This window comes from Maniola jurtina, chromosome 12 (genome assembly GCF_905333055.1).
Source record: "Maniola jurtina chromosome 12, ilManJurt1.1, whole genome shotgun sequence".
NCBI classification, from domain to species: domain Eukaryota; kingdom Metazoa; phylum Arthropoda; class Insecta; order Lepidoptera; family Nymphalidae; genus Maniola; species Maniola jurtina.
Genome location: NC_060040.1, coordinates 9115233 through 9141718, shown reverse-complemented (window position 1 = coordinate 9141718; position 26486 = coordinate 9115233). Strand labels below are relative to the sequence as shown.

The 26486-nt window shown below is 36.3% G+C and overlaps 1 protein-coding gene across 5 annotated transcripts in view; it reads right to left on the bottom strand.

Annotated features, from left to right (window-relative positions):
* Positions 1-739: 739 nt before the first annotated feature.
* LOC123870024 (D-beta-hydroxybutyrate dehydrogenase, mitochondrial) overlaps positions 740-26486 on the bottom strand; it is a 39793-nt gene continuing 14046 nt past the window's right edge. For all 5 annotated transcript variants that reach the window (XM_045913182.1, XM_045913179.1, XM_045913180.1 and 2 more), the window contains 5 exons: positions 9019-9222; positions 8123-8276; positions 6658-6845; positions 4145-4318; positions 740-1880 (listed from right to left, as the gene is read on the bottom strand). In XM_045913182.1, coding sequence (XP_045769138.1) covers positions 1722-1880; positions 4145-4318; positions 6658-6845; positions 8123-8276; positions 9019-9222 — 879 coding nt within the window. In that variant the 3' untranslated portion in view covers positions 740-1721. The remainder of the gene's footprint in view (positions 1881-4144; positions 4319-6657; positions 6846-8122; positions 8277-9018; positions 9223-26486) is intronic.

The following is a 26486-nucleotide window of genomic DNA, read 5'->3' as shown; positions in this document are numbered from 1 at the left end:
GATTGACAGGATCTGATCAAAATCGTATCGTAGTGGTGGTAGCGGTCTACGGACAGGACATAATATTAATTTTTTATCCGTATTTTATTAAGCCCTGGTTTTCACAATATTTTCAAATCTTTTTGTATTAACAATATTACTTAGCTTTATCTTTTCTAAATTATTCGATTCCTCAAAGGAAAAAGGAACGCTAATAGGATAACTCCGTTGTTAGTCTGTCTGTGTAAGACACTTTTTCTTGGGGACGTATCGAGTTGAAATTAATTTAAAATATTTGGATTTACGGTTCCTTGAAGGTATAAAAAATCATGTTTCTAGGTCAACGCAATAAAAAATAGATAAGCCATTTATGCCGCATTTTGGCAGTCGCAAATAAATCAAAACCTATACTTAGGATATAATGCGTAAAAAATGAGTTGTCACGCACCGTTGACGTAGAATCATGAAAGGCAAAAAGCAAATAAAAAGAAAAATCCGAAAATCGTTCATTTGTTGTTATATCTACCAAATATATATATTTTTTGCAATCATAAAATTTACATTTGTAGTTGGGAGTAGATTTAAGCCAGAAAGTAATTAAGTATTGGGTGTGCGAGTCCACCACGTACTTGGTCGGTTTTTTCAGGAGAGAATTTGTAACAAAATGAAATTGTTGCCACGCTTGCTAAACTGAATATTTACTGTAAACATTAAGATGGCTTAATGTTTACAGTAAATATTCAGTATACTATAATAACTTATTTTCAGAATACATATTGAAGAGTTTAGAGAGATATCACATTTAAGAGAGCCAATTAGTGTAAATGTGGCTATCCACATATAATCTCCCACTTGAAAGAGATGCTGGGAACGTGTTCAAGTGAGAGGAACTTGCATAAATGATCAGAAAAGTTACTCGACCTTAAAAGCTTACATAATTCATGCAGGCTTCAGCAACTGCGAGCTGGCCTCATTTTGCACACGAGAACCTAAACTCGTTCTAAACAGCATTTTAGTTGAATTTATTACAGCAATTAAGTATCATGCATCGTGTTTCGCTTCTATGAAGATGCTGAGCTAAAAACACGTCAGCTTCGTATAAAATTATATTGAAAGCTTTTATAATTTTCTTTGCTATAATTTTACCGCCAACATCTATACCTATCCACATTGATTATACGAACAAAATACATACATAAACCATAATATCCGAAGAATAGATTAAAGAAGTGGTTATAATGAGGGGTGGCATGCGAGACGCAATTTAGCGCGATTCACTAATGTATGTATGCTGCTACCCACGTCAATTTAAACAATTTAGACAAGTTCGTTAGGCAATCGTGGCGATTAAATCACTTTACGCATCCCGCAAATAATTTACCTCAGCTCAGTGTGATCGAAGCTTAAAAGCTTGGTATTTATTTTATAAAAGCGTTTTTTATAACCATGACATTTTGTAGGTTAACAGTAGTAGTAGGTATAATTAGTATGATATTTTAACGTTATATTTTTATTGTTACAACGGTAAATGTGCGTGTGTATAAATTATAAATACCGGTAAAGGTATTCTTACTTTTTGTAGTATTAATGGTATCTGGATAACGTTACTAGATGTATGGGTTACTTTTAACGTTGGCATATTAACGGTACTTTTGTAACGCTATCCAAAAAAATACCGGTGATTCGGTCCCTGGTAAACAGTTTGAAGAAGAAAGACGATCTTGTTCCTTATCTTCTTCGATTTAATCGGAGTAGAGTCCTTCGTAGAGCGAGCGTGGCATATGTTCTGCTAACAATGACTTGAGCTTTTCGCGAGGGGAGACCGGTGTGTAGCGGGAGAGCGGGAAGGTCCGGGTCACGCCGTCACTCAGCGCGCGAGTCACCGCCGTCAGGTCAGCGTCCTGGTAATGAAAAATGAATTATGCTCCTTTTATCACTATTGTTCATTTTTAGGCTGGAAGCTTTGGAAGGTTGTTTTGATGTAGAAATCCTAAAAGCTCCAATTACGGCTATATGTATCGTACTCACAGATATGCCTGTTAAGCCTGAAGCAACATTATTATAAATATAAATGTCTAACGGCTGAACTCACACGTTAGTCGGAGTGTGCTCGACTAACGCATGTGTTTCAGCCATATTTATATTTGTAAAAGACATAACTCACGTCACGATAGTTTAAGCCTTGAGGCAACATCATTTGTAACGGCAGTTAGAAGTAAAGCTGGAAAAATGATTTTTTAAAAATTATGTCAATTATGTCAGAATTTTTGAGATTTTTTTCTTATTGGGTGTCTGTCTTCATTATAAAGAGAACCTAGATACATGAAAGTTTCTAAATCCAGCAGTTTGAGTTGAGCTTTATGCTGACTGACTGGCATAATAAATGTCAGTCAGTCTCTCCGTTGATAGATTATTACTTATATCTATACTATTTTAAGTTGGCTTTAACTCACTAACAACTTGAGTGCCACGTGGCCTCAGATCAAGTTATTTTCACTCAGCAGCGTCAAAACTACGAGAGCAACTTAGATAGAATTCATATTTTATTATTTTCTAGCACAGCTTCCAGCTTTTAAGTTGATTAAAAAATGTTAGAAAAAAATATGATTAATTAGCGGACTGTAATTAAAATTGGCTCGGTGGAGGGCTTTATAAAAACCATTAATCTGAGGTGAAGGCAATTAGTAATCTGTCAGCTTCTTTGCTGGTCCGTGGAACATTGCAACTTGCAAAAGTACTTACCTATGCTATAACACTGTGCTAAAACTATGCTATAACAGGTCCTAAGGTACATCCATAGTAATGTTATTTTGAAAGTGTGTCTGTTTGTCTGTCTGCTAGCTTTTCACGGACCAACATCTTAAATAATTTTGATGAAAGGTACATAATTAGCTTACATTTCGGGAAAGGACATAGCCTTCTTTTATCCCGGAAAATCAAAGAGTTCCCACAGGGTATTAAAAACCTAAATCCACGCAAACGAAACCGAGAGCATCATCTAGTAATACCTACATATACTTAGTAAGAATAGTCTTAGTCTAGATTAAAACTTAGTCATCCTTTCATTGTATGAGAAATCTTATAGCAAGAGATAAAATATAGCCGTCATTAATTTTCCCTTTTGTTTGCATTTTCACTATCATGCTGTACCCAAATCACACGGTATGAAAGGTTTTAATAAATGGAATTTACCTTTCCTTTTCGATTTGCTCATCAGCTAATAAATCTCCTATTCATTACATAAAATATGTACCCAGATGAAATTAGCTATTGAAATGAAGCGGAATCCAAATACGCTGATAATATAATATTTGATGGATTAATTAGGTAGAAATGCCATGTATGAACATGAACATAGCTATTATCTACCGATGGAATGTTCTTCGAGTCGTTAGGCATACCTGATACCTACCTCCATAAGTGATTGAATTAATCAATTATAGCTGATGCTCGCAACTTTGTTCGTGTAGATTTAAATTATTATTAGCTATCGTGATGATGATGACAAAGTGCAGGTAAAGTTTAATAAGTAATAAACTTCGTAAAATTTTGAAATGACGTATAGCATCTAAAACAGTACTGAAGTAAATATTTACTAGGTAGTGTTAGGTTAAGAAAAATTAATTTAAATTGTTAGAAAGGATACAAAATTACATTAATTTAATTATTAATTGTAGTTGAATAAAATCAATATCTGACTCATATGATGTCATATAATTAATGAATTAAAAGCGTCACTCAGAAAAGCATTTATTATTTAAATAATTTTATTTATTATTTTAATTATCGTCCTGTAATGTCCTCCCAAAACCTACGCGAGGAATTCAAATCACAACGCGTAGAGGTTATCCGAGAGTTTTGATCTAAAAAAAATATATTTAGTTAGAGCACAATTATCGCAACATCTAATCTTCTAACATTTCTGACAATTCAAATAATTAAAAAAAATCCAACATTTATATCTAATATGGGTGCTTCGACGCTTTTTATTTAGGTTTCCTTCCGAGACTCGGAACGATCATTGAATACCTTCGATGGACTTTAGATCGTGAACTGAATCACTGGAATTGTATGCTTCGTAGAACAATTTTCTTTATATAGTATCTAATTCCTTGTATAAATTATGTATGTGATTCAGATTTGAATGGTAAAAAATTTCACTTACAGCACTCTTAGTATATTTCTCGATACTGCGGAGAGCTTGCTCGAAATAGTCTTCTCCGTAGGCGCCTTTTTGTTCGTCGCTAAGCCGTTTCCACATGTCGCGCGCTTGCTCCAGAAGCTTCTCCTCGGAGAGCCACGCACTACCCGTCGTGTATTCGCCGGCAGCTACCACCACCTGACCCAAAATTAATAACATTATATATAACATATATTTATAACATATATTCATAATAAATTTAATATGTATAGTATATTTATCTATTCCTTAAGAACTCCTAAAATCTAGAACATCACAGAAAAGGTAAACACAATAAAATATGTTGATACCCGATGGAGTGCTTTGACACCCGTACTAGGGAAAACCTCTGTTACGGGCACCACATCCTTCCCTCGGATCCGGATGGTTATTATTAGAACCCCTTCACACTCGCGTTCCATCAGTGTATGGGCCCTTTCATAATACAATACGGTGCGGCGTCGCATTGTAAAATTTTACGTCGCCGTACGTTATGCGTCGTGGAAAATATGGGAATCGACGAAGCAATCAACGTCAACGTATTTACGTCAACGAACGTAAGAACGACGTCGCACCTATTGAGGTGCTTCTTACGATGCAACGTCACACTGCAATTATTGTGGTAGGGCCCTATGTGTTCGTCGAACGTATGACGCGGCGACTACGCGATGCTAATGCAGTGCAACCAAGTTACTGATGGTTAAGTTAACACGTGTCACGGTGTCATTAACAAAATGGACACCGACAAGGAAAATTACTGGATTTGCTAGTAAAAAGAACATTAATGCGAAGGTAATTATTATTAAGCTTGTGATGTACACGTTGTACCTATGCGTTAACACCAGCGCAGCGTCGGGCGTCGCGTCGTGTTGTCGTAGCGTCTGCATTGAGCATAGGTTCGATGAACGTCTACGCTGGAGAAACGCTAGTGTGAAGAGCGATCCAAATTCGGAATATTTAATATACTGCGGTACTATTTTGCACCGCAAACCGTTTTGGTAATACACACACACACACGTGTTTGAGATTTTCACTAATTTGATCTTAAATAGTGTTTCGAAAACTGCGTATCACCTACGTTGTTTAATATAGATATAGATAAAAGAAAAATGTAAAAAGTATTTATTTATGTATTTTTGGGTGCCGTCTATTTGTATTTCTATAATTTTCAAATATCAAAGTCGAGACCTAAATAAAGATTAATAGAAAAGAAACCTTACAAAACTTGTAAGTGGATAAGTTGGGCGAAGTTTCCAATTGAGAAAGTTTATTCAAGTTTCCCAATCGAATTTGTCCGCTAATTTAGTCAATAAAGTGAGATGTGGACGACAGGACTTAAACATATTTTTGTAAAAACCGCCAGATTTACTTCTAACATCCCTCATTAATTTTCTATACATATATATGATGTAGGTAGGTAGTATCTACCCAAATATATTATAAAACTCCAGATAGGAAATCTTCATACAATTGCACTTGTATTAAAAAAATTGAAGACAAATTAATTATTAAAAAGACGTACGCTTGTGTAAGGGACACATACGCCTAACGACACAGATATCGTATGTGGATAATACATATTGGCTCTGGACTTAGGCACCTTCGAGTGTGCTTCAAAAAATGGCCGCAAAGTTAAAAAGTTTTCACGGGAGTTTTAAAAACCTAAATCCACACAGATGAAATCGTGGACATTAGCTAGTCTATTATTGTAAACAAGGATACATCTGCGTTATTGGTTTGCCCTAATGCGGATGTGGGATCTGTGTAATGAGGTACTAAGCTAGGCCTAGTTTAAGCTTCATGCATCTAAGAAACTTTTTTCCCCTCGTTCCCGTTTATTGTCACTGATGTTACCGATTTGAGGTCAGGTGGATATTGTTCCATTGTGTTCAAAGTAGCAGCCAAGTTAGATTTTGTTCTCTATATAGCTTGAAAAATCGGTTTTATTTTTCCACTAGATGTGAGAATCTTCGTCCACGTGGATTCAGATTTTTAAATCCCTTGATCTTCGCTTGTCTCGGACAAAAAATAGCCTATATCTGTGTTTGAGATATCTACCAGCTATATAGCTCTGTACAAAATAGAAGATGTCAACGAAATCGTAAACGTGGATTTAGGTTTTTGAAAATCCCGTGGGAACCTTTGATTTTCCGGAACAAAAGTACTTAACCGTGTTCCCGGAATGCAAGCTCTATACCTAATGTCGTTTAACGGATGGGATGTGAAAAGCAAGCAGATATTCAGACACATTTTCGCATTCATGATGTTGACTTCGAAAATCAAAGAGTTTGAAAACCTAATTCGACGAAGTTGTGAGCATCATCTTTCTTCTTGGCTTGCATCCCAAAGACAGACATAGGATTTTTATTCCAGAAAATCAATGAGTTCCTCCGGGTTTAAAAAAACTACATTCACGCAGATGAAGTCTATGATATGATATTAGTATAGATCACGATATCGTCGTGTCGCCTTGTGAAGAGTGTGGATGCGAGACTTACGACGTCGACGCCACGCGGCTTCAGTTCACGACGCAGACAGGCGGCGAGGGCGTCGAGCGCGGCGAGCGAGGCGGCGTGCACGCCGCGCACGGGCGCCGCCACGTGCGTCAGGATGGACGAGGCCAACACGACGCGGCCCCGCGAGCGGCGCACTAGCGGCAGCATCACTTGAACCAGGCGAGCCGGTCCTGGAAACAGACGCGTCCAATTAGCTCGTTCTAAAGTCGGAATGTCCTCCTTCAACTGGCATTGTTCGCATTTGTATAAGAAAGTTTCCGCTTCTTTTCACGAACAAGAGCTCGCGAATACCTTTGAAAAATATTTTTATTAAGCAGGTACCTACTTATACTTTTCTTATATACCTACTTGCATTTTTCTTAAAACATTCGCGAAGTTTCATTTAAATAAGGCTCTTTTTAATACACTAAATTCATTTTACTATCGCCATATTATAAGCCTATACACAATTAAACAAATCTTATTGCAATTTACTTGGTGATGATGTTATGTGGGCACATTTTTTAACCTACAAGTAAGCACTAGAAAGCGATCTCACCTAGTGGCAAGTGATGATGTTGTACCTATAAGATGGAAGCTGGCTAACTCGGTCCCCCTTGTATGGCAGTTTCATTAAAACCATACCTACCTCTTATCGGTTTTTACATGGCTCGGTAATCGTACTGGAACGCTAAATCGCTTGACGAAACGGAACGGAAAATAGGCAGCAGCCTCTGCCAGACCAGACCACAGACAATTTCGAAATTATAAATTCCTAAATTATACCAGCCGAGAATCGAACCCGGGACCTCCCATTTATACAAAACCACAGCGCTCACCTTTCCAGGGGGGTCATCATCGTCAACCTACTTAATTAACCTACAAATATTTTACATAGTTTTATTTAATAAAGCCCTGTAATAACTACCTAAGCTCCGACCCTTTTTATGAAAGAAGAAATTCTGCACCAAGAACACGGGATTATGATGAAAACAACGGCCTTAAAAAACGAGTAGTTAACACGGGTCAAGCTATAACCAATAACAAAGGAGATTCAATATTTAAACTAAAGACAGAAATAAAACCAAGCAGTAGACTTCATTTAATTTTATTTAGTTTAGAGATTGTGTACGATAGCATAAGGCCTCATTCATAGGAGAGCTTATTTTAAGGTCCGTTAAAAAAGCGTTCAAATAGAACAAATGCATTCCCAAGTATGTTCACACGGAAACGTTTTTTTAACGCGTGCATCGTTAATACCTGCCAACGCCGGGGTTTAACGCAACGCTTTTATAACGCTCGTGTGAATTATGGCTTGGCTGTCACATTATAACGCTTGCAACATTAGATACGCTTATTTCACAGGCTGAAATCTAAAACATCCAGCGCCATCTATTGCACTGAAGTTGTAACAGACACAAATGCGGAGACAGCCATCTTACAGCGATACAGGGTAGCGCGTACATACCAAGCAAGTTCACCTCCATAGCTCGCCGAATCACAGAGAACGGCACCCATTCTAGTTCACCCAGCGCGCACCAGGACTCGCAGTTGACGATGGCCCACAAGCCTTGGGCGCCCTCTGGTAGGTGGTCCACGATATACAGAGACGCCGAGAGAATCTGGTGAACAAGAGAATAACAGTTACATTCAAACGTCGAATGAGGTCACTAGCATTTTGTACACTTGAAGGTGATTTGTACCGACCATTTAGATTTCTTTTTTAAATGGCGTGCGTACTCTTCAATTTTCCGGGATCAATCATATGTTATTTAAATGTGCCGATCGATCCCTCAAGTGAAAGCTGTTCAGCGCAACAGCGGTTTGATTACTGATTAGGCAAAGAAGATTATTAAAGATAACAAGAATAAGAAAAAGAAAGATATCTACAGTCCCTACATTCTCTGGTCGAGGCTTTGCTACTTTAATAACGTAAAATATTTCAGTTTGCGTAGGACCGTGAAACTAGTTATGAATTATCCCTTGGAACCACAATTTGATGTAAGTTTCGGGCGATACACGTGATATATCCATACAAAATACAATAATAATCCATATAGATCCAAAAGCGAAAGATACGAAAGCTTCCAAAAATTAATGTGGTTGACCTTAGTTATGAATTATTTAGTTTTTTTTTTTGTTTGAAAGGTGGCTTGATTGAGAGTGTTCTTAGCTATAATCCAAGAAAATCAGTTCAGCCGTTTGAAAGTTATCAGCTCTTTTCTAGTTACTGTAACCTTCATTTGTCAGGGGTGTTATAAATTTTTAATTTACATTTGTGTTGTCAGGAATTGGAATAAAAGCTTCGCGACTATTAGGTTAGTATTGCTAGCGCGCTTAATGGATAGGCTACTTTATAGGCACCTGTGTTTCTGAAGTGATGTCCAGCTGAAGAGTATGTAGTCTACCAGAGCAATCTTCCTTGAGCATATCGGCATCAATATTTCCAGCCTTGTTCTGGAAGCCCGCGAACACATGATATCCCAAGTCGTCCAGCTTCCTGGCTAGCGCGTTTCCTAACACATTGTCGCATCCTGTCACTAATACCGCTTTCCCTGCTGCTATGACCTGCAATAAAGAAAAGTAGGTTAAGTTAAAAATGTTAAGACTTTTTCTATAGTAAACTAGACGATGCCCATGACTTTATCTGCGTGGTTTAGGTTTTTATAAAAATCCCGTGGGAACTCTTTGCTTTTCCGAGTTAAAAAGTTGCCTATGTCAATTACCGGGACGCAAGCTAACTCTTTACCAAATCTCATATGAATCGGTTAAACGGATGGACCTTTCAGAATCCCGTGGGATCTCTTTGATTTTCCGGGATAAAAAGTAGCCTATGTCCATCCCCGGGATGTACGCTACCAAATTTCATCAAAACCGGTTAACCTGTTGGGCCGGGAAAAGCTAGCAGATAGACAGACAGGCAGACAGGCAGACAGACAGACAGACAGATATACATACAGACAAACACACTTTCGCATTTATAATATTAGTATGGAAGTATGGCTGGTAGTGTGGAATACCTACCTAGTAACCATATGGAAGTTTTTGCAGCATTAGTTTATCAAAAATCACTAACATACTAGCTACCCCATCAAGGTGGACAGACGGCATCAAAGGAGTCTCGTAGGGAGTCGCTGGTTCGAGGCAAGACAGTGGCGAAGATTCTGGCGTGTGGAAGGGACCTATATCCAGTAGTGGAGGTCTATTGATTTATGATAACTTGACGACTATTCCTTTATAACTATCGTTGAATGGGGAAGAGACAAACAGTAAACAGTTTTAAACAGTCTTTTGGTCCAGTTCAATCAGCTGTCAAACGGCAATCTCCACGGGTTGAATTAATCATAAGTTGCGTAATCTAGCGGCTGATAGATGATTACGAAATATTCGTAATTAATTTGAATTATTCAGCAAATGGAAATCGTACTGGAGGACCGGCGGGCGACGAAATAAAGTTTTCGTTAGAAATAGTCGGCGCAAGGTGATTAATGTCCGTTATAATACCCGTCGAGTGAATATTTTATTTAGGCCTTTCAGGTACTTCCACCTATGCGTGTCGTGATGACGTTCACGGTAACTATTTTAGGGCTGCTCATACACTTCAATCGTTAATTTTAATGCCATCTCCCTCTTACTGGTTTTAGGTCACGCAGAAATTGCAGCATTCTTATCTACTTGTTACCTGATAACGGTTCCTATTATTTGTTTTAATTAATTATTATGTAATGAAATTTTTTTTGAGTTTCTTGCTGGCTCTTCTCGGTAAGAAAGGCATTCCGAACCAGTGGTAGATGCTCTTGACGATTCAGAAGAAGGTACTTGTAAAAGTCTAATTGAATAAAAGTCTTTTTTTTTTAATATTTTTTTGTTGGGAATGAATATGGCCCAACTGGGTATAATAAAACGTTTAATTATTTGCCTATAAAAAGTGGAGTAAGCTTGATTTGCCATCTTGAATGAAAAGTACACAAACGCGTTTTAATAGAAATAAGAATAACTCAGTTCGCTCATTAGGAAATGTTTCAATAGACGTTGTAAAAGACAATTTTCAGGCATTTTTTACAGAAAGCCTTTTATGAAAGTGTCATTTTATAAACATAATGGCAGCTTTACGTAAAAAGAAATCACGGAACTCTATACCTACTACGTCTAAATTCACTGACATAGCTAATTTACCTTTATTCCGGTCATTCTAAAAATAAAAATATGTCGTCAGTAATTTTTATTGTTATATACTTAGTTAAGTACGTCACACATTTCGAGAAAAAGTGTTTAAGAAATAAGTAAGAAGTTTAAGAAGTAGGAAAACGACTGGTAACCTATTTTTAAATTGGCCTTTATAATAAAGTATGATGACGCAAGTGAATGTACCGAGGTTGGCAACCAAGGAACATACCGCTCTCCGGGAAACCCTGCAAACTCTACTTACGTACACGTTATTTGAGTGAGTCTACAAATAAATAATAATACGTCAACGAACTCTATAATGGACGCATGGGTAGCCTCATTGTTTCCATCGAAATTGGTAACTGATTATTCTGCAACTTCCAATTATCCGATGATATAATATGTGAAATGTTATATAGGTTTATTAGAATGATAAGAATATCAAATTAGTATGACGATAAAATTCCACGAAGATACAAAACAATCACATTATCACTTTTTTTCAAATTGAAGAACTTTTGAAAATGTTTTTATTAGTATGCCCTCTATACATATAATAAAAATTAATAAGTATTAGGAGTTATGTCTGTGACATAAGTATAGAAATACGGTACCTCCTATAAAATTCGTGGTGTAATCACAGTAGTAATTCTAGTTTAAGATTAAGATTAAATATACATATAAAATTTAAAAAAAATGTAAGTAGAATAAAGAAAGAAGAAAGAAAGAAAGAAAAACTGTTTATTTGGTACCAACAAAAATATAACTTAAAATAAATAAAATATGAAATGGGACGCGTGACCTACCCATATCTTTATACTAGCCGATGCCGCGGCTTCGCCCGCGTGGATTTAGGTTTTCGAAATCCCGTGGGAACTCTTTGATTTTCCGGGATAAAAAGTAGCCTATGTGCTAATCCAGGATACTATCTAACTCCATTCCGAATTTCGAGTTTTTGCGTGAAGGAGTAACAAACATACACACACACACACACACACACACATACAAACTTTCGCTTTTATAATATTAGTGTGATTCGCAACTGATTGCTCAATTTATTTGTAATCTGGTATAAAATCCATTTTATTTTATTAACCTAACCGTAACCTACACGGCACTCCTCCCTCTAGGGATTCATGACCTTATTTGAAAAATCTTTGCTAGATAATTACTCGGGGGCATGAGAAAACAATACGAGTACAAAGAGAATAATGTCTAAGTTGATCTAGACTTAAAAAATAAAATTATTTATAACTCATCTCATAATTTAGGACCAAAACATCAGAAAGAAGAGTTGTTAGGCTCAAACTGCATTGGGGGAGAGACGAAGCGACGCGACACATTTTGAAACTGATCTGTATTGTATAACTAAGGTAAGTAGATAATCTAGTTTTACTTATAAATTCGTATTAAATTTTACCTATCCTAATATTATACTTAAAGAGGTAAAGTTTGTAAGTTTGGATGTAGGAGGTGATCTCCGAAACTATTCATCCGATTTCAAAAAATCGTTCACCATTTGACACGACATTATTCCAGATGGACATAATCTATTGGGCGGATCAACTCGTAGTCTTATAAAATTAAAAGAGTTCGTTGGTTTATTTGTGTACTCATCACGCGAATAAACTAAACCGATTAAAATTAAACTTGCAGTTCGATTGCGTCTCGCCTCGTCCCATGTAGCCCCGTACGTTAGTGAGGTCGCCCACGGCGTCTTTTTGCAGATATCCAGTAGCGATACAGTCGAAAAAGGTAGCAATAATACCGCGATACTGCCGCTGGTCGTACACCTTCACCCATCGTAGCAGAGATTTTGCATCGCTATTGATAGTCGTTAGTACTATGATATTGACTACCTCAGAATATCTGTTGATTTTACAGTTGCAAAATGGTCTGGATCGAGACCACATTAGTCGCGTTTTCTTTGTTGCTGCTTCTACGGAAGCAGCCAAAGCGTGGGCAATGTAAATATTGGATGCACCCATAGGTACAATAAAGAAAGGCTTTTAAATCAATACAGTCGGGCATTTGCATCGTTGTAGAAGCGATGCTGAATGAATACTATGCGATTGTATCACTTCTGAATCGTTAATGTCGCGTGTTACAAATGCGACTGACAACCAAAAGTTAACGAAATACGCTACTGAATCGCTGCAAACAGTCACCGTGGGCGATCTCCCTAGAATTATTACTATATGCATGTTTTCGTTCGATAGAAGGTCGACTCTAAACCAGTCCGAGCGAATTTTCCATTATCAGTTTATAAAGAATTTTATGGGCGCATCAAGCAGCTTATTCCATCGTAGCTACTTTAACGGTAATATACGAGTACTATTATTGCACTAGAAGTTTTCCGAGATTAAATTAAGAACAAGGCCATGTGGCATGTAGCTATAAAGATATTGAAAAATAACAACTTAGAAGATAATTTCAGTAAAGTTAACCGCCAAAAGTGGAAGAGCGCCGGCCGCTGACTACATTAGCGTACGAGTCTCTGCCAAGGGTGTACGGTACGATAAGAATAACTAGATAAATTTGAAAACTGAAACCCGACTACGATCGTCTTAATAAACGCTGAAATATCATGCTAAAAGTGTTTTTCTGTTCCTTGGTATATTTTAATGTTGTAGTACATTATATTCATGAACTCAGAATTCTCTCCTCTTTCATTTTACACCCCACTCGATACAATAGCAAAAAAAATTTTGGAAACCCCCACTTTTTTTGGTGTAACATCCGTTAGGTCAATTTATTTCGTATAAAATATATCCTATGTCACCCGGATCTTTACAGCGAATCAATTGACACCTGCTTCATCAAAATCGGTCCATTAGTTTAGGCGCTATGGTGGAATACACAGAATCTGGATACAAACACATACATACATACATAGACTGCTAAGATCATAACCCTTCCTTTTGGCTTTGCCGCAGTCAGGTAAAAATAATTGTAAAAATAATTTTAGGGTTCCATACCTCAAAAGGAAAAAGGAACCCTTATAGGATCAGTTAGTTTTTTATTGACTATCTTAATTTTCATGGGACTTTAGTCCAACAAGGACACGCTAGACCCATTGTAGCCTAATTTACTATCTAAATAATTGCTCTACAGAATTTAACAGATAATACTAAAGAAATATTATTGCCTACGTAGAAATATTTCAGGAATATTTAAATAATAATTTACTTAGTTACAAAAAAATTGGTGATCTACATAATAGGCAAACTAGAAACTGTAATAAGCTTGCGACTCCTACGCTCGGCCTCTTGAAACTCCAAAAGTCGTTTGTGGGAATGAGTATAACCTTTTATAACAAAATTCCGCAATGTATTTTGGACTTGCCCTTACAAAAGTTTAAAACATCTATTGAAAATTTCTGTTTATATTTAATTTAAAATCTATGTAAATTTGGTGTACAATAAAGAATATTTTACTTTATTTTACTTTAAAAGTATGCTCCTTAAAAAAAACATATTACACAATCGAAGATTATGTAAATTAGAAATAAAAGAGCGCGGATTTGATCTGCAGCTCGCTCCAGCAATGCGCGGCCGGTACTGCAATTACTTTCATACGTGGCATAAAATTGTGTATCAAATCTTCGAAAAGCGCAACTGTCGAGGTTTTAATATTTCTTCTCGGTAGGAAAGGCATTCCGAAACAGTGGTAGATATGCATTTGACGATTGAAAATTACTTGTAAAAGTTTAATTGAATAAATCAATACTTTTATTTGTTTATATTTTTATATAATAATTGATTTAAAACTACCTATGTCATATTATTATTAATGTTCTATTTTAGCACAAGAATAACTCTGTATATCTTTTACATCCCACTAGTAGTATGCACTGGACATCGTCTGATCGTACCTGCCACAAAAATATCAGAATAAACTGATTAACTTAATTTTTCAAGAGGATAGTGCTGAACAGAACGCAACCTATGAGCTATGGCTATAAATTACAAACATCAATTTTACTAAAAGCACGTTACTATTTTCATGGGTAATCTGAAGGAATTTGAACAAATGTTTGCGCTTACAGTTTATGAGGCTATCGAATATTAAAGTGAGTTACTTAAGATTAGGTGGCCTACCATTTCTCTAGAAATCAGGACATACCATCACCTATGCATCGGGAGCTTTTCATTGCAAGACTAAATGCATAGCAAATAGGTTTAAATATTGAAACTTGATCGGATCCAAAGGCAGGCTGTTCGACTTGAGCACGATCCCAAAATAACCGGCTCGTTGGGTTGGGAAGCCTGGAGTACCGCAGAGATGTAAGCTCTCTTTGCATGTTCTATTGCCTTTATAATGGGGAGTGCTCTGAAGAGCTGTTTGACCTCATTCCACCTTCCGGCAACGCATCGGCGGATCGGCGGTTCCTCTAGGGCTGCAAGTGTTCATGGGTGGCGGTGATCACTTAACGTTAGGTGAACCGTCTGCTCGTTTGCTCGCTATTCTTTTTATAAAAAAAGTTTTTTTACCGATAGGTAGACTTTAAATCAAATACAAAGCTAAAAGCGTGGAGGACGGCACGCGTGGTGGTGCGTATCGTTTGCTTGGTGGTTTGCTTTTGCTGCATGTATAGCAGTGAAGGAAGGGTCACGCTGCATGTTGCACCATACAAAATTTGTTTTAACATCTTATGGTTCCTAGTGAAACAGTAAATAATGACAGAAACTTTCACGTTGGAGAATCAGTAGGTTGTTTAGAATCAGTAGGTACGTAGTAATGCATAATATTATTGTTTATGTAGGTACCTTAAATTATAAAATTAGTATATTTAAAAGATATCCTGAGTAAACATAATATATGGCTACTATTAGGTTAATATTCAGCCAATCTTTCAATTCAAGGCTGGTCTCCACAATCTAATGTATAATATGTGGGCGTTACGGCGCCTTTCACTTCGCTAAACTATTATTATATGTGAATAAAGAATATTCAGTTTCAACTCTATTATAATGTTAATGGCAGGGATTGACTGAAGCTGAAACGTTAGTGATTATTCTGATAAAACACTTTCTAGCTACCAGTGGATGTTATTCTAATTATCGAAACTTTATATGAAATAATATTATTGTACAAAAATGTAGTTAGGTACATACTATCTTATACCCAGACGGCCATCTTAGATTAACAATGATAAACACAATATTGTATTGTTATCAAAACTAAAGGTGTGTACCTTTCAGTTCAATTGGTCAAAAGGAAAGTCGTAAAATTTTAATTACTAGATTTGACCCACAACAGACACAAACATCATCATCATTATTAACCGATAACCATCCACTTCTGGAGATAGATCTCATGTAGGGACTTCCACACACCAACAAGACAACTAAGGCACAAAAAAGGCAGGCTAAATAAAACCGATTAATAAGGTTAAAAGTGGTAACACTTTAATGGTGGAAAAAGTACTTGCTTCGATTGCTTAAATTGATCCACTTTTTGTAATCGAAGAATTCTTCAGCAGTAAAGAAGCTCCGATAAGTGATATCGCAATAAAAAACCGTGTAAATGGGCTATATTTCATTCTAAACATAGGATTTACTACAAAACGAGAACCGATAGCGTAATTCCTGTTGAGCCAATTTAATGCCAGTCGATGATGTTTTATAGTACCTATAAAAGTTTAAAGTCTATTAGATTTAAGTTTTTAGAAACCTACAGTATTCAGTATGCACCGCCCGGCCTTCCCTCAGAAGTTATCAGTATATGTTTGGTGTTTCTGTATGGTAGCGACTAGCGATGGTGCGCATTGCTTGCTTTTCCTGCATGGCGTGTCGAACACACACGCACGACAACATAACGCCTCCTACTAATAACTTAAATCGCAGTTAGACCTATATGGTCTAAGATCCGGTAGTAGAAATACCATGATCGAGAATACTATGTACTAGATAGTGTCGAATAGTTGGCCTAGATAACGTGACGATGGTGTTAAACAAGTAAAACAAGTATTTTCAACTTCCATCAACTTCCCTGATTAGCCATTTATGAAAGTCGAGCATCAGCTAAAAGAATATACCCAAGGAGTATCATACTACCTACTAGTGTCATTGTAAATACTTGTATAATTACTTAATTGTGCTTAGTAATAGTTGTATAAAAATACAGTCTTAAAGGCGTCTACCCATTATAACTGCCTTAAGTTTATTTTTAGCTGTAGGTATCTACCGCCCGAGACCATTCACAACCCTCGGCCACCCTCGGCCTCCTTCATAATAGTTTCCACAATTTTACACAGTTCTCTCATTCATATAATTTCTGTTTCGTTAATTCATATTATGAAATGTTAACTTACTGGAATTTTTGTATATCCATACTTCCGTACTAATATTATGAATGCGAGTGTCCATCTGTCTGTCTATCAGTCTGCTAGCCTTTCACAAGCCATCCGTTTAACCAATCTTGACGGGCACGGAGTCCAGTCAACGATACTTTTTGTCTCGAGAAATGACGGGGTTTCCAGGGGATTTTTAAAAAACCTAAATCCACAACGAAGAAATTACCGCCATGATCTTAGTATTTGGTACAGAGACAGTTTGCATCCCGGAAAATGAAAAAGTTACCACGGGATTTTTTAAAAAGCGAAACTTGCGCGTACAAAGTCAGCGTATTACCTAGTTAATTATAAACTGAAGTCGTAACCATATTGTAAAATCAAGAAGAAAAGCTTTTAATTGAAAGGATTCGCCCGCGGCCATTGTGCGTAGTACACAGAGATCGTTACTTGCCGCTAGTTTGTTATTTTATATTCGGAGATATCTCAGGAGATTTTATTCATACTCCATAATATAATTTATAATTAACTAGAGGATGCCCACGGCTTCGCCCGCGTGGACTTCCGTTTTTTTAAATCCCTTAGGAACTCTTTGATTCTCCGGCATAAAAAGTAGCCCATGTCTTTCCTCGGGATGTGCCGTACCTATGTCATGTCTGTACCTTTCATTAAAATCGGTTCAGCGGTTGGGTCGTGAAAACGTAGCAGGCGGACAGACAGACACACTTTCGAATTTACAATATTAATATAGTATGGATCATCGTGGTTTCCATTCCATTTTTGTATGCATCTACTGTTGGATAAGTATAGGTTTTTAAGAGAGCGAACCATCAAACACTGTATAATGCTTTTTTTAACTTAATAAATTCCCAATTTAATTCTATTTTTAAAATCATAGAAAAAAGATTGTTTAAAAATCTTAAAAGTGAGTGGGCTACTGTTGGCATTTATAAAAGTAGGAATAAGCTGTTTGACTTGTATGCAGAAAAGCAATATAATTTTACTCCAGCCTTTGTTCAATATGTAAGAAATTATTCAAAATTATTTAGAAATGTTTGCATACAAGCTAAGTCAATTCACATAAAACGAAAAATTATTAATTCAGATAATAAAATAAAAGCAGCTTGGGAAATCATCACAGATGAAACTGGGAAACATAAAATGGAAAATAATAATAAATTGGAACTTAAAATTAACAATCACATTACTGACTCTGACATAGAAATTGCAAAGACATTTGAGGACTTTTTCCGAAACATCCCAGTTACCACTACTAGTTCCCTTAACTCGTCGCCAACAGAAGCCTATAATCTTCTTAGGGGCAATGTTTCTGAGTGCAGTGTACTATTTAAGTTTGAACAAATTACCCCACATGATATTATTAAGGTATTCAAATCTTTACAGTACAAAAAAACAGGAGACATGGGGGATATCAGTAAAAGTAATCAGCAATATTATTGATATTGTTGCTACATATCTTGCTCTAATTTTTAATAAGTCCGTAGAGTCAGGATCCTTTTCAGATCTTATGAAATACAGTAAATTGATTCCTCTTTTCAAATCGGGCAGTAAAAGTGACCCAAATAATTACAGGCCAATTTCGATTTTGCCGACTTTTAGCAAGATATTTGAAAAAATTATGCTCAACCAACTGCTCTTGCACTTTAACTTGAATAAATTACTTCACTCGGAGCAGTATGGTTTTACTAAAGGACGATCAACAATCGATGCGGGCGCAATGCTTTTAAAGCATATATTCGATGCGTGGGAGAACTGACAGAATGCCGTTGGAATTTTCTGTGATTTGTCTAAAGCATTCGACTGCGTTGAGCACGAGACTCTCTTAGCTAAATTGAGCTATTATGGAGTCAAAGACACTGCGCTTAGTCTTATTGCGTCTTATCTCAGTGATCGTATACAAACAGTATGTGTAAATGATGTGAAGTCATCCGGATCAGCCTCATTAATGGGTGTTTCTCAAGGCTCTATCCTAGGTCCCTTCATGTTCTTGGTATATATAAACGATCTACCACATTTTGTCCAAAATACTTGCGATATTGTACTATTTGCTGATGATACGTCTTTGATTTTTAAATTAGATAGAAATGAGAATAATTATGACGATGTAAATAGAGCCATATCGCAGGTCACTCACTGGTTTACTGTTAACAATTTGCTTTTAAATGCAAAGAAAACCAAGTGTGTCGAATTCGCACTGCCCAATACCAAGACGACAAATAACATAAAATTAATGATAAATAATGATATGTTGAAAGTAGAAGAGACCACCGTGTTCCTGGGGATAACTTTAGATGCAAAGCTTCAATGGAACGCCCATATATCAACACTTGCTGGCAAACTCAGCTCTGCTGCTTACGCTGTTAGAAAGATTCGACAGATAACTGACGTGGAAACTGCAAAAATTGTATATTTTGCCTATTTTCACAGTATTATGTCTTACGGAATCTTGCTATGGGGTAAAGCGGCAGATATTGGAAAAATTTTCGTTTTACAAAAAAGGGCAATACGCGCAATTTATAATTTAAAACCGCGCGATTCCCTACGAGAGAAATTTAAGGAAATAGGTATTCTTACAGTAGCTTCTCAATACATTTACAATAATATAATTTTTGTACGACAAAACATCCTCAGCTACAAAAAAATCGGTGATTTCCATGACAGGCCAACTAGAAATCGTAATAAGCTCGCAACTCCTACGCTCCGCCTCAGAAAAGTGGGAAAGTCATATTTTGTGGGAATGAGTGTAATATTTTATAATAAAATTCCACAGTCAATATTAGACTTGCCTTTACCAAAGTTTAAAAAATCCATTAAAAGTATGCTCCTGGCAAAAGCATATTACACAATCGAAGATTATGTAAATGATAAAAAAGCATGGATTTGACTCGCTCCAGCAATGCGCGGGTCTGCAATTGCTTGTATAGTATAGAATATTATTGTAAATTGCACAATTGAAAAGAGCAACCGCCGAGTTTCTTGCTGGTTCTTCTCGGTAGGAACGGCATTCCGAACCAGTGGTAAATTATTTGACGATTCAAAAGCACTTGTAAAAGTTTATTTGAATAAAAATCTATTCTATTCTATTCTATTCTACACAACAGTCCTCCACTCGCTTCCCGCCTTTTTCGTCAGCTCATACTAGGTCCAGCAGGCTGGAGGTCGTCCTACACTATGCCTACCGGTACGCGGTTTCCTCTCCAGAACACATCTGCCCCATCAGCCGTCGTTTCTGCGGCGTATAATATGATCTGCCCACGTTCTTGTTCTTTTAAGAATTACCTCGATACGGGTTTTACCTCTGAGATAGATTCTCAATATAGCTTGTCCCATAGCGCTTTGAACGACTTTCAATTTGTGAACGAGGTCAACTGTCAGTGTCCGGCGTCCGCGTTGCTCTGTTTCTGCTCCATATGTCATGACCGTGGTACACGTAGTGAAGCGTCACTACGCGTACCACGGTCCTAAGTTCACTGCGTATAGGTACCCCTGGAAGGTACTATTTTTAGTGGTATTATAATAATGATTTTATTTCATTTTATTGGTATAAAAATAAATAAAACCTGAAAAACAAACATCATTTTAGTTTGGATTTGAGTATTTTGTATCTTGTTTCGGAACTTCTATAAGCAATATCCTACCTCTGTCTGCTAATTCACATTTCGCCGGCGTGGTAGTCTAACTCTAGAGCCTATATAAACCCTTCTACTTTCGAGATAAGACCCGTGCTCAAGAAGTGGGCTAGATTATGATAAAGTAAATAGCATCTAGACGAATGCTTTTTAAGGAAAAAATAAGCCAAATAATATAATGAAGCGATGAATGATATCATTATTCTGAATTTCATCCTACGTTTTGGCACGATATTTCAACTTTCAAGCTTTCACGCGTGTGGCACTGGCGCCCGTGGCTAGTCAATGCACTTAACGCCTACATATGAGAATAGTTTTATCCTCGCCTTCAACTTGTTTTTATTAGAAGCAGTAAAGGTTTGCTTATGGCTTTTATTATTTCATATCTGTTTATATATTGGTCTCATTTCCATGTTATACGGTAAACTGATCCTTTGTTTATATCTGAAGTATTATAGACTTTCTCCAAAGGGAATGACATCAGCTTTGCGTATTATTGCAGTGTGCCGTCCCACACAAGTCACAACTATCGTGAGTCAGCACTCAGCATCTTCCCATGAGTGGGTTGGTTGGCGATCAAAAAATTCATACATCTCCGAATTGGCGCCGCTCAACTATTTCTACTATGGAGACGAGTTATTTATGTGAGATTTGTGAGTGGGTAACATCTTGCAATTTATGAACAGATTAATTAGTGGATCGTGTCCTATGAATTTAGATATTCCAAAGACGTAACATTATTTGCAGTAGGATAGAACATTTTTTTTTCACTAGTAATGGTTCGAAACTTTGTACGATTTATTTTTAAATTATTTACCAATTATAATTTGTTACAGTGCATTGCTTGTACCATGAATGGTTAACAGGATACGAATAGAAGCAAAGCGATACAGAATAAAAGGGACAACAAAAATGGGTATTAATTTAATTTTTAGTTAACGCCCGCATCATATTAAGTTTCTTATATGCTTTTTGCTTATATATATTTTATTCGTGAGTTTGAGTTTATAATTAATTCACAAATTTTAAGGTTCTGGTAGACGGACGGACGGACAGACATAAATACAAATTGACCCAAATAGACTCTGAGACCTCGCTTCGCTCGTTCAAATATACCTATTCCTGCTGTCTGATTCCCGCGACTTAGTCGGCGTGGATTTTGGTTTTTAAAAATCCCGTAGGAATCCTTTAATTTTCCGGAAAAAGTAGCCTATGTCACTCTCCGGGTCTTTGACTATATATGTATATAATCACCAAAAAATCACCTTGATCTGTTGCTCCTTTGCGAAGTGTTTGAAGGACAAACCAACATACAAACACACATATAATGGGTGGTGATTGTTGCATAGTGGTTTTGATGTTAAAAGAAGAAGACGGACTGGTTGAAAGATATTAAAATACTGTATTATACTCATTATGAAACTAGTTTAAGTGCACTGCACTTGAGCAGAGCTTTAAAACAAGTAGACCGACGAGATGAGGGCAAATTAGATATGCTGAACTTTAAACTTTAACGTAATCTAGATAGTATATTGGTAGCTGTAGACATTCAAAGGATCAAATATTTAAGAGAAAATTATTTTAATCAATTGTGCATGCTGCATGTTATATATACCCTGATTTGCCTTATTCAGTGGATTATAGGACATTAAGCTTTTTATTCTTTGTATATATATCATGGACTTCCGCAAAGTATATTAAAGAAATTTAAAGTTACGATGCATTCAAAGATTTTAACCGTGACCTACTTTACCGACTTTTAGCTCAAACAACTCGTCAAAATTTCTTACGAGCACTCGGGTCAATAGTAGGCGACTATAATAGCCTAATGGCTAGGCTAATCTAAACTTATAATAAAACTTACTGGTCGATTTTAGTGCATTAAAAATATTTTGAAAATTTTTATTGGAGGAAATACTTATTTTTTTTGTTTTTTTTTTTGTCTGTCTGTCTGTGCACACTTCACGATGAAACAACTGAACGGATTTGAACGTCACTTGGCATTATTATTATTATTATTAAGCCTTTATTTTCCTTATCAATTACAAGTATTTACATAGTTTATGTTTATAGTAACTAATTTAATCTAATGTCTATTCTATTTTATTTGTTAGTATGTTAATCGTTGTGTGTGTGTGTGTGTGTGTGTGTGTGTGTGTGTGTGTGTGTGTGTGTGTGTGTGTGTGTGTGTGTGTTGTGTAAGCGTATAAGCGTATTGTATAAAAGTATGCGTGTGTATTTATGTGTGTAAGTTATGTTTATTTATGTGTTAGTAAATTAGTAGTTATTTACAAATTTATTTTTTACATATTTACTTATATATAATAGTATTTATAATTCTGTTTTGATAAGGGCCCCTCATTGGGTATAGGCCTCCTCCAGTTCGCGCCATTTCTCTCTGTTTTTTGCTGTTTTAAGCCAATTCTTCCCTGCTATCTGTACTATATCGTTAGACCATCTCGATTTTGGTCTACCTACTTTCCTCTTGCCTTTTGGCCCTGGCCATATAGTTGTTTGTAAAGTCCATCGGTCATCCGTTATTCTCGAGACATGTCCTGCCCACTTCCATTTTAGCTTTAGAGCGTGTGTTAGAGCGTCCGTTAATTTTGTCTTTCTTCTTATTTCTTCACTTTTTACCTTCTGTATTTTCCGTAAATTTAGAATACTTCTTTCCATTGCCCTTTGGCATGTTACGACTTTATTTTTAATATTCTTAGTGAAAACCCACGTTTGACTGGCATAGGTGAGGCAGGGGAGTATACATGTGTCTATAACTGTTCTTTTTAGGTTTAGTGGATATTTCCCTTTCATTATCTCCTTTTGTGTCCAGTATTTATTCCAGCTTATATTTATTCGTCTCTCCACTTCTTCTTCTCCGCTCCTAGGGCTGAATGAAACTTGTTTTCCGAGATATAAGTATGAGTCTACATATTCCAATTGGGTGTTGTTTAAAAGGATTGCGTTTGGTGTACTGTTGGTCATTACTTTAGTTTTGCTTATGTTCATTTCAAGCCCAACTTTTCTGCTCTCCGTATCTAGCAAATTTATCATTTTTTCGAGTTTATTGCCATATTCGGCAAAAAGTGCTATATCATCTGCAAACCTTAAGTGACTCAAATATTGTCCAGAAATTTTGATTCCCTCATGATTCCAATCAATTTTTTTGATGACATTCTCCAAAACTGCTATAAATAGTTTTGGGGAAATTGGGTCCCCTTGTCTAACACCTCGGCAGATGCTTATTTCCTCTCCGCAGAATTCAAGTTTTAATCTACTTTTACTACTTTTGTATGTATTTTTCAATATATCAATATACTTCTTGTTAATATTACATGTTTTTAGGGCTTCCCAGATGGACTCATGTGAAATACTATCGAATGCCTTCGTATAGTCTACGAAGGCGATATATAGAGGTTTATTAAATTCTTTATGTTTTTCAATAAGTTGTTCCATCACGTGTATATGATCTATAGTGCTGAATCCCGAGCGAAAACCAGCTTGCTCTTTAGGTTGGAAGTTGTCGATTTGGGGACCGATTCTACTAGAAAGAATGGATGTAAAAAGTTTGTAGAGATTTGAAAGGAGACTAATCGGTCTATAGTTTGAAATGTCAAGTGGGTCTCCTTTTTTATATATTAAAGTAATTTCCGAATAGGTCCATTGAATAGGCACTTGTCCTGTATTTAAAATTAAGTTGAATAATAAAGTCAGAGTCACTTGGCATACTTATAGCTAATATTGAGTGTTTAAATATAGGGTAGTCTTTATCCCGAAAAACATTAGGGTTTCGTCGAGATCGAAAAACTTTTATCGATTTTACTCCATAACTCCGTCAAAGAATGGATTTTTACAGTTATTTTTTCTTTACAGTGTGTACTGTCATATTGGGTTAATTCCATGTAAGTTTGGTGAAGATTAGATAAATAGTTTCGGGGACAGAAGACGGAATTCCTCAACTAAAAGCAAATCAATCGCGATCAGTGAAATAGCTTAATAAATGTAGATTCTTAACCATACGTATGTGATTTTTTGGATGGGTGGGATTTTTTGGTGGTAATGGAGAGTCAAAGTGTTCCCACGTATTAGCAGAGCCTATTCCTTCATGATTCACTCGGGGACATTTTGGAGCTGTAGCTAGTCAAACACAGTTCTTCGATTTCTACTATTGTATATTCAAGACATTTTAGCCCATCACAATTACTTAGATATTCACAACTCGGTTCTTATTCTAAGATTCACAATCAATAATAATATCATGTCTAAATCCACACATTCCTACCTATTTGTCTAAATAATAAGTAGGCTCCCAGTGCGAATCTAAGCTGGGTCAACTAGTAAGTATGAAATATTCTCGTACCACTTAATTCTCATTCGCGTATGTACCGTTCACACTAAATACCCCGTAATAATTACTGCTGCACACGTTCGAGATTATGTCTTTAGTACTTCCATATTCTGTTGAGAATGTCGCTCTACTCGTAGCTACCTACTTAGCAAACCATACGTGCATACACTTGACAATGAAATACGGTTTGATAACTAGAATGACAATGGATTGCACTCACAATAACGCATTCAAAATGCTGTTGGGGATGCTGAGGGACTGTAATGCCAGTAGAATGCTAGAGGACGCCAGTACTGATGACTTTCATGACATCATCCGTAAAAAGATGGCTTCACTCCTACAGCGCCTTCGTAGCAACCACAACAGCATTAGATATATAAAATAGGCTGCCCAGTCACTGACTCTTGCAACTCTCAGCCTAAACCCTTGGACCAAGAAAGCTAGGCACAAAAGTTCCGACCGAAGACCGAATTTCTTGAAATTCCCACGGGGACGAAGCCGCGGGTGCTTGCTAATATTTGTCTAAAAAAAGACAGTCTTGATTGGAGTTTTTATGTACTCACTAAGTACTGGAATACTTTCTTCGAACTTCTAATTATCTTGGAAGCTTTATTATATTTTACAACCTTTTATAATGCCTCAGTGAACAAAGGCCTCGGTTGTTCTTTCAGCTGAATAATAATTATGTTTAATTAATTTGCCACAGCGACTTTATTTTTCTGCAACAGTTATCCGCAACAACCAACAACAGATTATCTTGTTACATATATAGCTCGATGACTGAAGAGGAAATCTGTATTTTTTAAATTAATAATGTCAATAGTAAAATATTAATTCTACGTTCGCTGTAATGTACTGTGTCATTTTTAAAATAAGTTGAATAAATAACATTTTTGTCATATAGGTACCTATTACTAAGCCGATTTTACCAATACAACCTCGAGTGACATTTAACTGAGGAATAAATTGGGCGTAATGACAGTTTTTATATTAAAATCCTGCAAAATATCTTTACTCTCGAGATTTTTTTTATGTTGGCGAAATCGGTCTTTAGTATAAAAGTTAATTATTATAAAGCTTTCAGTTTTTTTATTTCGTTCTAAAATAACCTTTCTTTGACAACTTTTTAAATTATCTTAGCAGCTTAATGTACCTATTACAGTCGTTTCTAAAATGGAAAAGATTTTTGAAATCGCATGACTAGTTTCGGTAATTACCTCCTACATGCAAACTTACAAACTTTATCTCTTTATAATAAGGTATACATAATATTAGCTGATACCCGCAACTTCCCTTGCATAAAGGTTTTTAAAAATCTCGTGGGAACTCATTTATTATCACTGTGTGATAATCCAGGGTGTGATCTATCTCTATT